The sequence below is a fragment of the Syngnathoides biaculeatus genome, chromosome 22, assembly GCF_019802595.1.
Source record: "Syngnathoides biaculeatus isolate LvHL_M chromosome 22, ASM1980259v1, whole genome shotgun sequence".
In the NCBI taxonomy this organism is placed as follows: Eukaryota; Metazoa; Chordata; class Actinopteri; order Syngnathiformes; family Syngnathidae; genus Syngnathoides; species Syngnathoides biaculeatus.
In genome coordinates, this window is record NC_084661.1 from 18,165,089 (window position 1) to 18,176,991 (window position 11,903).

At 50.0% G+C, this 11,903-nt stretch overlaps 2 protein-coding genes across 11 annotated transcripts; one reads left to right on the forward strand and one right to left on the reverse strand.

The window, feature by feature from the left end:
* Window positions 1-45: 45 nt before the first annotated feature.
* On the forward strand, window positions 46-9,921 carry LOC133496089 (SUN domain-containing protein 1-like). 10 transcript variants are annotated; one of them, XM_061811305.1, is made up of 22 exons: window positions 46-188; window positions 1,138-1,286; window positions 1,979-2,128; window positions 2,540-2,721; window positions 2,808-2,834; window positions 3,284-3,499; window positions 3,781-3,897; window positions 4,202-4,270; window positions 4,810-4,923; window positions 5,413-5,485; window positions 5,753-5,796; window positions 5,874-6,016; window positions 6,247-6,489; window positions 6,573-6,653; window positions 6,725-6,768; window positions 6,858-6,984; window positions 7,134-7,331; window positions 7,459-7,543; window positions 7,606-7,721; window positions 8,132-8,299; window positions 8,707-8,852; window positions 9,431-9,921. In XM_061811305.1, the coding sequence occupies exons 3-22, from the start codon at window positions 2,028-2,030 to the stop codon at window positions 9,570-9,572; spliced, it is 2,436 nt and encodes an 811-aa protein (XP_061667289.1). In that variant the 5' UTR covers window positions 46-188; window positions 1,138-1,286; window positions 1,979-2,027; the 3' UTR covers window positions 9,573-9,921. The 10 variants fall into 10 exon arrangements, with proteins under 10 accessions (XP_061667289.1, XP_061667291.1, XP_061667293.1 ...); XM_061811307.1 differs by having other exon boundaries at window positions 5,756-5,796; XM_061811309.1 differs by having other exon boundaries at window positions 3,781-3,885.
* armc7 (armadillo repeat containing 7) lies at window positions 9,591-11,536 on the reverse strand. Its single transcript, XM_061811324.1, has 3 exons — window positions 11,127-11,536; window positions 10,784-10,927; window positions 9,591-10,704 (listed from the first exon to the last, which is right to left on the reverse strand). The coding sequence occupies exons 1-3, from the start codon at window positions 11,200-11,202 to the stop codon at window positions 10,358-10,360; spliced, it is 567 nt and encodes a 188-aa protein (XP_061667308.1). The 5' UTR covers window positions 11,203-11,536; the 3' UTR covers window positions 9,591-10,357.
* Between the last annotated feature and the right edge of the window lie 367 nt (window positions 11,537-11,903).

Here is an 11,903-nt window from a genome sequence, read left to right on the forward strand (position 1 = left end):
CTTGAGTGCTCTCAACAGAAAACACCTGCTCATTTTCCACTTTTCTAATTAACGAAGCAGAAGGCGAGATAAGAGTCGGCTCGTCGCAATTTGAACTTTCACCTGGACGGCGACTTACCCCCCCCCCCCCCCCCGTAGACTCTTCTTTTTCTTTCTCTGGGTGAAAAGAATTGACTTTTGAAATTGAGGTTTGAAATGATCGTAAATAATACGCTGCTGTTGTTAGCTAGCCGCACTTTTAAGCTTAATGCTGGGCAGCGGACCGGCCAGTTGCTGTCTGTTGTTTGTTTTCTCCTTTAACTGCACGAGTGTTTTTTTTTTTTTTTTTTCGTTTGTTTTGTTTTGCGTTTTTGTTTTTAAAGAGCTAGCTTCTTAATGCTAACCGCTAACACGAGACCACTTTTTTTGGGCTGGTCGTGTACGCAAACTCTGCTGTGATTGGCTGAAAATTGACAGCAGCCACTTAATTCCTTCGAGCCTGTTGTGCAATTGCCGCTTAAATCAGGGGCTCAAACTCATTTGAGTTCAGGGACCAGTATTTTCCTGCCATAATGAGCAAAAAATAATGACAATTCCAAAATATTCACGTTGTTTTGGGCCAAATACAAGTCCATTCGTAAAAATCTGAGAATGGCGACAAAACATGCTCATCGGAGCAAATCAACGAAAGTGATGGAAAAAGACAGCTGGGCTATGCGCTAGCATTCGCGTGACCCAAGCGAGGAGAAAGTGTGGAGGAAATGGATGGATGGATGGATAACTGTCGGAAAGAATGTGCAGTTGCCTTGTTACTAAGTAGATTTAGACAAGTTGTGGCAATGCATGGGGAGGGGAAAAAAAAAAAAAAAAAAAAGACTTCCACCAAACCAACTTCTTTCAAACTGACTGACATTTTGCAGTGTTTTGATTTCAGTTTGTGTATTGCGTCCCAACGAGCCAGATTGGACCCACTGATGGGGCGCAGTGACTTTTTTTTAAAATTTTTCTCAACAGAACTAAAATGTGTCATTTATCCAGCACTCATCGTCGTTAGGGATATTCAGTGTCTGGGTGGAATTTCCAAATGAACCTCGTACTGAAATTTCAAGCGTGAAGCCTCACTCGGGTTTTGCATATGCTGTATTTTTCTGTCTGCAGCCCCACAAAAACGACGTCCTTCTCCTCAGCTTCCATTAATCGGCTCAAAGGGCGTGGACTTCCGTCTAATCCGAGAAGGCTTATCGAAAGGCTGAGTGACGTTTCCGCAGGTGCAGCGAGCCAAAAGGCAGAACTTCTAATAGCTGGCGGTAAGTCCTCTGAAACGCCGGCTCGGCGTCGAGGTTGCCTCTGCGGGAGGAAGGGGCGTGGCCTCAGCCATTCACTGACCGACAGGAAGCGGGTTGCGTTATGAGAAAGATGCGGGCGCGTGACGTCCGCCTGAGCCGGAATGAGCGTCGGTGACGGGGATGAGGACCTGCGGAGCTGGGGCTGGACTGACCTGTGCGTGTCTGCTCATTATTGCGCCGTCGGTGCACTCACGAGACGTACACAATACGTACAGTAGGTCCGTGCGCCCGAGCTTCACGTTTGCCAACTGACGATGACGCAACAAAATGGTGACCCCGTTTTTTTTCAATCTGACTTTTATCGTTCGTCGGTCTCTGAGAAAAGTTGCATTTATCATTGCGGTTCGACTACGGATGACGGATGTGGGCCTTTGAGAGCGCCTCGTTGTCACTGCATGGAAAAGCCCAAGAATTTGCCAAAAAGCACAGAATTCCTCGCTTCCATTCACAACACCTTTTTTTTTTCCCCATCAAAATATCTGTGAAAGCTAACCTACCCTAGGTCGGGGGCTGCCGTTGTTTTTTTTTTTTTTTTTTGATGACAAAAGTCAAGTCTTAACGGAGTCACTTTTGACACCACCTCATACCAGAAACGCAGTCTCATTTTTCTCCAGACGAATGTGCTTGAAATGTTCCCTCCTCTGCCCCCTCAGATCCAGTTCCTGGTCAGCAGAGTCCGACTCCGACGGCGAGACCGGCACCATGTCCGGGCGCAGTCTACGTCTGGATGGCAGCCGGCTGGACCGCGACCTGCCGCTCTGCGGCGCCTCCTGCAGTGCGGGAGGAAACGGTTGGACCAACAGGTAAGCCAAGAAAATGTAGACGCAGCGGAAACATAAAGTGCGTTTCATACACGATGTGAGTCACGTGATTTTTAAGCACTGCTTCTGAGTTGTGCAATGAAGTTCTATGACAACTCTGTTCTTATCTCTAAATCTCGTCAGCCACATAAAAGAGCGTTTTGATGGCGGAACTTTGTTTCTGCATTGCGCACAATCCAATTTTTGAATCCAACCAAAATGACTTGGACAAAAGTAGGTCTTTGCCGCCATCTCGTGGCATCAATGGACCATTTTGGGACGGGGGCGCCAATTGCTGGCCCATTTCCGCCATCCTGGGCACACGAGCGGCGGCGATTCATTTGAAAGAAATCAGACTGACCGCTTTTCTGCCGCCTCGCTCCTCCTTGATGTTGTTCTTCTTCTTCCCAACAGAGGGTTGAAATCTCGCCGTCCCCGGCAGCTCTCCGCGTCCCGCTCGGAGTCGTTCCTCGCCCACACGCCTCGTAAACCCTCCGACCTGTCGCTCCACGGCGACGTTTCCGACGCCTCGCTGCTCTCCTCCTTGCTGGACGAGTCCGCCGTCCGCGAGCGCAGTGCGGTTGACGCCTTCTGGGGTAAGAAACGCAACGGAGTGATCCTCCGCTCGTCCTTTTCATGTCCTGACTGATGATGTCGTGATCTCCCTCTTGCGCCGCTCCAGATGTGGACCACGACCTCGATCCTAAAGGTTGGTAAAACCTTCAAATTAGAATGTTGGAATCCTCCCTGTCCACTATTTAGCGAAATAACCTGGCACTGTTCAAACGTGGACTGAGTCTACGGTAAGTTAGCCCCCATGTATCTCCCCCAAAAATGAACTTCATAAAAAATACAATCTCTGAGAGGGGAAGTCAAAAACGAACTGTGCGTCCACCCTCCTCTAATCGGGCAAGCTGAAGATAAGAAATACTGTGTACTAACTACCATTCCAAGTCTTTCGAAACATCCTAAACTGTAAGCGCGTGCGTGCACTTGTGCACCAACAGTTTTTTTTTTTTTTTTTTAATGTTTTCTCTCTGGGTAAAAAAAAAAAAAAAGAAAAGTTCTAAGTGACGTGATAGAAAAAAAAGTTTGAGCTGATTTCTTTTGCGTGCACTTTTTCCATCCACTGCACTTTATCGTTTTTGCCTTTTCCAGAGAGCACCATGATGGAGGAGCAGAGCAGCGTGTTAGCCAACAGCACTCTGATCGACTCTGACGGCCACCGTCCCAAACACTCGCTGAGCCGGGCCTCCCGCAAAGACCGCGATTACGGAACCCCAAAGCCACCGTCGCCCTCCGAGCGCTCGAGGTCGCCGGCCTCGCACGCGTCCGACGTCCGCTGCGGGGACAGGAGTCGGCGAGCCGCGACAGGTGACCGTGGAAATGAAAGAAGTTTGCGTGGCTCTCAGGCGGACCGCTACGATTGATAAAGTCCCGAAACTGCACCTAACTTTCAATATAGTTTCCTGGAATGTTTTTGCATCATTTTGTACCTGGGGAAAAATCCAGTTTTAAAGTGAAATACTAAATGACGAGGTAAGGGGGGGGGGGGGGGGGGATTGGCGTGGGCCTCAAAAATCCAAAACTGTTGCAGCTTCTTCCGCGGCCGTTCTTTCTTTCTTTCTCCTCACATCCGTGCGCGCCGCTTGCAGATGCGCCGCGGCCGTGGTTGGACTCGTTGCTGGTGGGCGCCAGGACGGCGGGGGCCCGTTGCCGCTCTGCGCTGGCGCGTGCCTGGCGGAGGCGTCGGGCTGACGGTAATTGCGGAGGTCGAGCTGCCCGTCAAATTTGTCTCTTTGGCGTTTTTCACTGTGGTCGTCTTCGGTGGACTTTGAATCACTTTGTCCTGGTCACCACTCTCGTACCTGTTGAGAAACCCATTTTGTACGTGAGCATCCAGGAAAGAGATGTCTCGTTTCCCTCGCACGCATTTGGGCTGCACCTCTTGTGACTTTGCCTGTTTCTGTGGAGAAATGCAAATCCCCTCGTCGCAGGCGGCCGGTGTGAGCAGGCATATTTTTATTTATTTTTTTTTTTGTCCCGACTGACGGCATTTGCGTTGTTTGTTTGCAGCTTGTCCGGGCCACGGCGGCGGCGACATGAGCGCCAAACGCGAGGCGCGTCTCCCCATCGCATCTCTGTGTGAGTCTGCGCACACAGACACACACGCGCTCACTTGGCTACGTTGACCATCAGCGAGGCGTGCGTGCCTTACTTGGGCTTTCGCTGACTGGACTCAATCCCGCCACTATCACGTTACAATGATATTAAGCAAAAAAACGTTACGTGACGCCACGTGATTGTTTGGAGAAATGATCCCAGTGCTAAGATTGCTGATATTTTGTGGGCCACAGTGATTGTTGTGGAGGTTTTGGGCACGTTGCACTCAGACTGAAATTTGGTCAGATTAAAAAAAAAAAAAAAAATCAACCAAACATGGACCGAAAGCACTGCAGTCCTCGAAACGCTATGAAATGACGATAATAGAAGTTTAGGGATAAAATATGGAATCAGTAAACGAGTATTCAAATGTCAGTGGCTCATGTTAACGTTGAGGTCCGCAGAGACGGCTTTGCAGGCCCTGATGAGGAGGAAGAATCCCCCTCCAGTCCGCTTTCGTTCTTGCTCTTTTGCCACCTGGTGTGGCGCCCCCCCCCCCGACTCACTGCTGCCATCTACAGGCGACGACTGCAAGGAGCAACAGCAGGCGGAGGAGCGGCGCGCCGTCGGATCGTCTCGGTGGGCTCGGGCCTCGGCGTTCCCCCGCTTGTTGTGGAACGTCGCTGTGTTTCCAGGTTAACTTGGCGCGGATGCTGCCTCAAACGTTTTTTCCCTTTCATGCGCTCGCAGGCTGAGTTGTCAATTCATCAATTGTCACGTAGTCGTCCATTTCTTCGTCAAACTGTAAATCGCAGCTAATCATCATCATTGATCACATTGTGGGGCTGTGCCTAATCAAGTGTCTTGAGCCAAAATTGTGACATGCCTTGTTTTTGCGTGGGTCGCCCTCGCCGACCGGGACGACGTCGCCGTCGTCTTCTCCCGCCGGCGCGCTGAAAGTCGTCCGTCTTGCTCGCAGTTGTTGCCGACTGCCGTAAGAGAACTGATGAAGTTCTTTTTGTTTCATCCCCAATATCCGATCAAGGCTTCCTTTACAGGTTTTCGAGCGTCACTTTACATCCTGCGCGTTGACTTCTTTTCCTCTGGCCTTGAATTGAATTTTGTCAGCTTTTGACGTTATGATATGATTCTCATCTTTTGATGAAATGTGCTCGTGTGTTAAGGTAAGCCGGTCCAGCTCGGCGCCGCGTTCCAGTTGATCGGCAGACGGTGGCGCGCCGGCCCTCTGCTGACTCGGTAAATCCGCGGCGCCCAACAACCATTGGTAGCGTTTGTTGTACGTGCTTGAGATGTGACATTAGATGATGTTGATGATGACATTAGCGCTCCAACGAAGGATAACTGACCTATGTTGGAGTGAATTGAGTTTGGTTTTGTTCTGCTTAGTAGGCAAAAGGAGTGACCCTCAGGGTTTGAGTTTGACACCTGCGTTTGTGTACAGAGGACGAGGTCATAAACTTTGAAAGAACTTTTATTTTATTTTATTTTTTTTTTTCTCCCCAGCAGGTTTCCTCTGGCACTCTTCTTGTTTCTTCTGACCCTCTTCGGTAGGTCCCCGCTCGCGCGTCATCTTCTGCCAGACCGACTAGAATTTAGGAAAAGTATCACCTCATCATGCCTTCAGGTGTTTGTTGGTTCAGCTTTGCCGGTCTGCCAGTTCTAAGCGTCCTGGAGTGGAAGACTTCAGTCTCTGACCCGCCTGCCCTGTCCTCGGTCGACGGTCTGGCGTCTTCAGCGGCCCGTGACCATGCGGAGGACTCGGCGCAGGTGACGTTGACATTCCGAAGCCCCGCTGAACAATTGGGACAAGTTCTGTTGGGACCGTACTAAGGAATCTTGCTTCGCGCACCAAAGGCTTTCAACTTTGTCAGAACATGCGCTAAAAATCCAAATATGGCGTACAAAATTATCTGGCGGCTAATGTCCCGATACTTTAGACTCGGTCAACGTTTTGGATCCAGGGGAGGGATGCACAATAGAAACTCTCCACCTGGCAGGAAGCGGAGTCCGAGTCCGAGTCCGGGCGCCTCGCTCGTCTGGAGCGCAGTGTTGCGTCGCTGCGGGAGAGCGTGGAGGCCGGCGCCGAGCTGGCGGAGAAGAGGCACGGCGAGATGCTGGAGTTGCACTCGGAACTGCGGCACCACGCCCTGGACGGCGAAGTGCGGCTGAGCGGCCTGGTAGAGCGCCGGCTGGCCCGGCTGAGGAGGCGAATGGACACGGAGAGACGGCGCAGGGAGCAGGTGGGGAAAATCCATTTTTCCTAACGAGGATCAAATTCTCTTCTCGACAGCAGTCCAATTGCACCTTGTTTCTTTCTGTGCAGGAGTTGCTTTGGCAACAGACACAAACGTCTCGACTGGACCTTTTGGAGGCCACGTTGCAGAACCTGGCGGCCGAGGCGGAGGTAGGCTTTTTCCCTCACCAGTGGCGAGCGCCAAGTGGCCTCGCTCACGGCGCACGTTTGCTCTCCTCCAGGAGGCCGCGTCCAGGGCGGCGGCGAGACTTTCTGATGCGGCCGGGTGAGCTTCGGCTTCTTCTTCTTTTTTTGTTTTTATGTCAAGGCCAACATGCATTTGATTTCAATGTTTTGTCGTCGATTTGAGATCAGCGTGGCCGTGGACCGTCAGTCCCACGATGCCCTGCTGGCAGAGGTGGGCCGTCTGGGGGCGGCCCTGGAGGACATCGGGCGGAAAGTGGAAGGCCTGCCGGGATGTCAGCGGCTGGACCAGGAGACTGTGAGATTGCTTCAACTGTGACAGTTTTTTTTTTTTTTTTATGAAGTAGCGCGCTTGAAAAATCAATCTCCAATTTGCGTGTTCAGATGTTGTATTTTTCCCCATTATTCTAGATATACTTGACTTGTGTTTTCCTGCCTCCTTGTCAGATTTCCGCTCAGGTCCACCAGGAAGTTTCACTTCTTCTCTCCGGGTGGGACTGGGACGCGGAGTCCGGCTTCCCCGATTCGCTGCGGCGGCGCTACGTGGCCGGCCCCGACTCGCGAGCGTCTCTGGCCGCGCTGGAGCGCGGCATCCTCCGCAACGTCAGCCGGCGTCGGACGGACGGGAAGGCGGTGACCAGGGAGGTGAGCGTGTGAAACGGTCTCGCGCACAACCGCCCTGGCCAATAAACGGCAAGCGGCTCCTGCCTTGATTTGAGAATCCGGGTCAGATTGGAGTTGTTGGGCCCGGCGGCTCTTTGCTTGTCTGCAGGACGTGGATGTGATCGTGAAGAACGCTTTGCGCCTTTTCTCGCACGACCGCACCGGCATGGCCGACTACGCGCTGGAGTCAGGAGGTCACAAAGCATCTCGCAGCTTTGTTGTGACGTTTTCAGTTCATCTCACTTTTGGCCTACAGGTGGCAGCATCCTGAGCACTCGCTGCTCCGAGACCTACGAAACCAAAGCGGCGCTGCTCAGTTTGTTTGGCGTTCCTCTCTGGTACTTCTCGCAGTCCCCTCGAGTTGTCATCCAGGTGACACACACGCACACATGCTTCCATCGTTCAAAGTTCGTTCCCGCTAACGAGTAAAGTCACCGATGCCAATTTGTTATTGGGCTCGCTGTATTCTGTGTTTGTCTGACCCCCCCCCCCGATAGCGAGTATTCTTCAAAGAAAAAGCGGCTCGCGACATGAGCTGAAATCATTTTCAGTTTTTTTTTTTTTTTTTTTTGTATGACAACAAAGGAGCCTGTAAAATGTGCTGTCCCTTTTAGCCCCATGTTGGAGAAACGGTACGCGTTGGTGACTGACGAGCCGCGGAAAGACAACCACATTTTTCACTTCCGGGTTGCGATTCTATGAGGCAAACGTCTTGAGTCCGCTTTTCCGTGTGGGGAAAAGTGGCTTAGCTCCAGGTTTTCTTCTTCCCTGCGTTTGCGCAGCCGAACGTGCAACCGGGCAACTGCTGGGCCTTCCGAGGGTCGGCGGGCTTCCTGGTGATCCGCTTGTCCATGCGGGTGGTGCCCAGCGCCTTCTCCTTGGAGCACATCCCCAAATCTTTGGCCCCCAGCGGGACTCTGCGCAGCGCACCCAGACACTTCGCCGTCTCCGTGAGTCGAAAGCTTTTATTCCAGAGATAAAAGTCACAATTACTTTTAATAATCGATTTCAAAAGTCGGCGACCAGGTTAGAGAGTCTGCCTCACAGTTCTGAGGACCGGGGTTTGAATCCTGGCCCCGCCTGTGTGGACTTTTTTTTTTTTTTTTTAAACCTCCCACATCCCAGAAACATGCGTTCATTGGAGACTCAATTGCCCGTAGGTGTGGTTGTGAATGCTTGCTTGTTTCTATGTGCCCTGCGATTGGCTGAATTTTTTTTTTTTTTTTTTTTTTTTAGTTCTCTGTGGAAAAATAGAATCTTTAAAATTGCCAGTGAAGCGCATGCACAAACCTGAAGCGATTCTGTTAGCGTTTTGTTCTGCAACCAGTGAGGACAGGACACAAACTATCACTTTTAGCCTGTTCCGTACCTCGGACGATGGTCTCGGCTGTTGCGTGCGTCCCCCTTCAGGGTCTGGACGACGGCGCGCAGGAGCGAGGGACGCCGCTGGGCTCGTACGTGTACGAGGAGGACGGAGAAGCGCTGCAGACTTTCTACGTCACGGTGAGTCGGCACTTCCTCCGCGACGCGTGGCGCGCTCGTACTTGTGCAAAACAGAAGAAAACTGTTAGCGACAGTTGCGCCACTTCAACAAAATCAACCAATGACCTCCCTTCGCTCAGCCTTTGGGCCAATTGCAAGCTCTAAGATTGTCGGGGGGGGGGGGGGGGGGGAATTCTAGAATAAAAAGCCATCTTTTGAGCATAAATGAATTTATATTACAGCTGTCTTGGAAAGCTACAAAAAAAGTGACAAGATTACAGCTTTATGACAAAATACATTTCTTCTTATGATTATTACAACCTGTCCCCCCCCCATTTTTTTAGTATTTATTTTAATATTACAACTATTGTAGGCTGGAAAACAAAGACTTTAAAAAAAAAAAAAAGATTGCTGCTTTTTATCATGACTTTTTTTTTTTCTTAAAAATTTGGCTTGATTCTCATATTACAACCCCCAAACAATTTTTACCGTAGCGTGATGACTTTTTATGAGGGTCTCCTTGTAAGTTTGAGGAGGGCCTCTTACTTTCCATTGCAGCTTCACCTCTGTGACGTTTTGACGTTTTTGCTGGTTCGCAGGAGGAGACCGAGCGAGCCTTCCAGATCATCGAAGTGCAGGTGTTGTCCAACTGGGGCCACGAGGAGTACACGTGCATGTACCGCTTCCGAGTGCACGGTTCTCCCAGGGACGTCTGAACGCACCGTCCACCTTGCCTCTTAAGTTGCTGAGTTTCAGTTGGGGGGGGGGGGGGGGGGGGCGACTAAGCTGTGGCAACTTTGCCAATATTTTCAAGATTTGATCCCCTCATTGCTGTAATGTTTTAGAATCTCTTGCATTTTCTTCCAGTCCTTTCAAAAGGATGAACCTGCTGAGTGACCTTGAATGCAACATTGACCTTTCCAAAGTTGCCTTGACGTGTGCCAAATGGATGTTTGAACTTGATGCCTTCAAATTTGCAATTGCACTGAACTGACTGTATTTTTGTCTTCAGTTTGTTTGTCACATGTTATGCCTTTTTAAATGTTTTCTCCACCTATTTGAGGCGTAAATAAAGATTTTATGTTTCTGAGTTGTGCTTTGGTGTTCCTCAGCAGTTTCTATTTATTGCGACTGGATTTGCGGAGCAAAACAGCCTGCGTCAAGTCAGTTTCTTCTTGGCCGGCTGAATCAAAATGCACATTACAGTAAAGTTATTTATATCACAGAGGTCGTCTCAAGAAAGGCACTTGATGTTTTCTTCCAAAAATACCTTTCAAACCACGCAAGGTGACTGTACAAGACATTCAAAACTGCAGGCATTTGTGCAGTTTTGAACGTTTTGTATTTGTAACATGCATTTTATGAAAAAAAAAAACCCTAGTATATTAACTTTTTTATGTAAAACAAAAACAAACAAAAAAAAAAACTTATGTTCAACTCCCCAATGACTATGTTGGGATTCGTACAAAGTGCACAACACAGTTCCCTGGACCTGGAAATCAAACCCCAACGTAGTTCCTTTTCCTTCAGTCTGGAGGCAGCGGGATGCCGAGCGCAGTCTGCGTCCTTCCGGCCGCGTCCCGGCGGGCCCGGCTCACTTGGTCCTCGCTACAGCAGTCCTGCAGGAAGATGTCGGCCAGGTTGCGCAGGCGGGGGCTCTCGCACAGGGAGAAGCGCAGCATGCACTCGACCACGGCCACGTCGCAGACGCCCCCGAGCGACGGCGGCCCGGCCAGGTTCACGAGGGTGCCCGCGGCCGACAGCACCGTCTCTTCCCGGTGGCTCGACAAACACTTGGTGATCAGAGGGATGCCGTTGCTCTGCAGGATGAAGTCGCGACATTCCGGGTCCATGCTGAGGTTGCACAGCCCCCCTGAGTGCGAAACGGCAAATGGGCAGCTGGCTCACTTTCACGTCATAACGGAAAAACATCGAGTGCGCCGGATCCTCACCCATTCCGAACTCCACAAAGTTGTCGTTCTCCTCGGTGAGCATGTCCAGGAAGAGATCAGCAACCTGAAGCTGCTTCAAGTGCTCCACGTTCTTCGGATCGTACGCAAAGTTGGCCAAGTTCGCCAGAACTTGCTCCTTTGCCTCTGGAAACAAACACATCTGAATCGTCAACGTCAAGAACATGTGGAATTGCAAAGAAAAAAAAAACACCGAAAACATTTCAAATCACACACAACGCGGTGCTTAAAAGTCTCTTAAGCTACGCAATCGTCCATATCGGTCCCCATTTTTCCAGCCTTTCGGAAAGATGGAGAAGAAAAGGGAGATTGTTTTATATCTCACCATCACTGTCGGTGTCCTGAAACTCCGTGACGAGCGTTTGCAAATACTCGAAGCGGTCAGAGTCCTTCTTCCACATGTTACCCTTTAACAGGTTATCTTGTCGTGCAAAGCATTAAAATCGTTCTTAACTTTAACTACTGAGGCGAGGCGGATAAAACGACGATCAAGGCGATGTTGAGGATCAAGATGTCCGTCGGCTAAATACGTCCGCTCCTAGCTCGCCTCCTCTCATGGCTTTTCCACTTTATATTTGACGTCAAAAGACATGAAATTCCCCACCCGATACGAAAAAAAAAAATAACCCTTAAAAATTTAAATCATTATCATCGACGGCACCGAAAGTGAAACAACGTCGACAAAACAGCGACGTGTTAATCGGTCCGTCACTTAAATGTACCCGATGGTCGATCGTTTCCTCGCAAGTTTAGTTCCATTAAATGGTAACATTATGTGTTCCGTTGGAAAAGAAGTGAAAAATATTATACAAATATTTCGAAACCGATTCCATTCTACAGTAGACAATGCACCTTAAGCTTTTTAAGTCTGAACAAGAGGGAAAGCGCAACAGTTTTGGCATTCGGCAAAATACTTCGTTCCGGCTCGAGTCAATGACGTAAGTAGACCGACACGAAAAAAAAAGGAAGTTTCTTTCGGCTTGTCCCTTACACCGCCTGGTGGAATCTGAGCAAGAAGCACAAGAAAATCTTCATCAAGATGAAATCCGCTCGAGGCTCATGTCGTTTACATTTAGGCCGGAATGAGTCCGTTTGAAACACG

What these genes read in the sequence shown, in the direction of transcription:
- LOC133496089 (XM_061811305.1), top strand. Translation starts at nt 2,028, where the DNA reads ATGTCCGGGCGCAGTCTACGTCTGGATGGCAGCCGGCTGGACCGCGAC. An exon ending in GAACGTCGCTGTGTTTCCAG is followed by an intron (nt 4,924 to 5,412) that starts GTTAACTTGGCG and finishes TCGTGTGTTAAG; the next exon opens with GTAAGCCGGTCCAGCTCGGC. An exon ending in AGAGACGGCGCAGGGAGCAG is followed by an intron (nt 6,490 to 6,572) that starts GTGGGGAAAATC and finishes CTTTCTGTGCAG; the next exon opens with GAGTTGCTTTGGCAACAGAC.
- armc7 (XM_061811324.1), bottom strand. Translation starts at nt 11,202, where the DNA reads ATGTGGAAGAAGGACTCTGACCGCTTCGAGTATTTGCAAACGCTCGTC. An exon ending in TCAGGACACCGACAGTGATG is followed by an intron (nt 10,928 to 11,126) that starts GTGAGATATAAA and finishes GTTTGTTTCCAG; the next exon opens with AGGCAAAGGAGCAAGTTCTG. An exon ending in CTTTGTGGAGTTCGGAATGG is followed by an intron (nt 10,705 to 10,783) that starts GTGAGGATCCGG and finishes TTTCGCACTCAG; the next exon opens with GGGGGCTGTGCAACCTCAGC.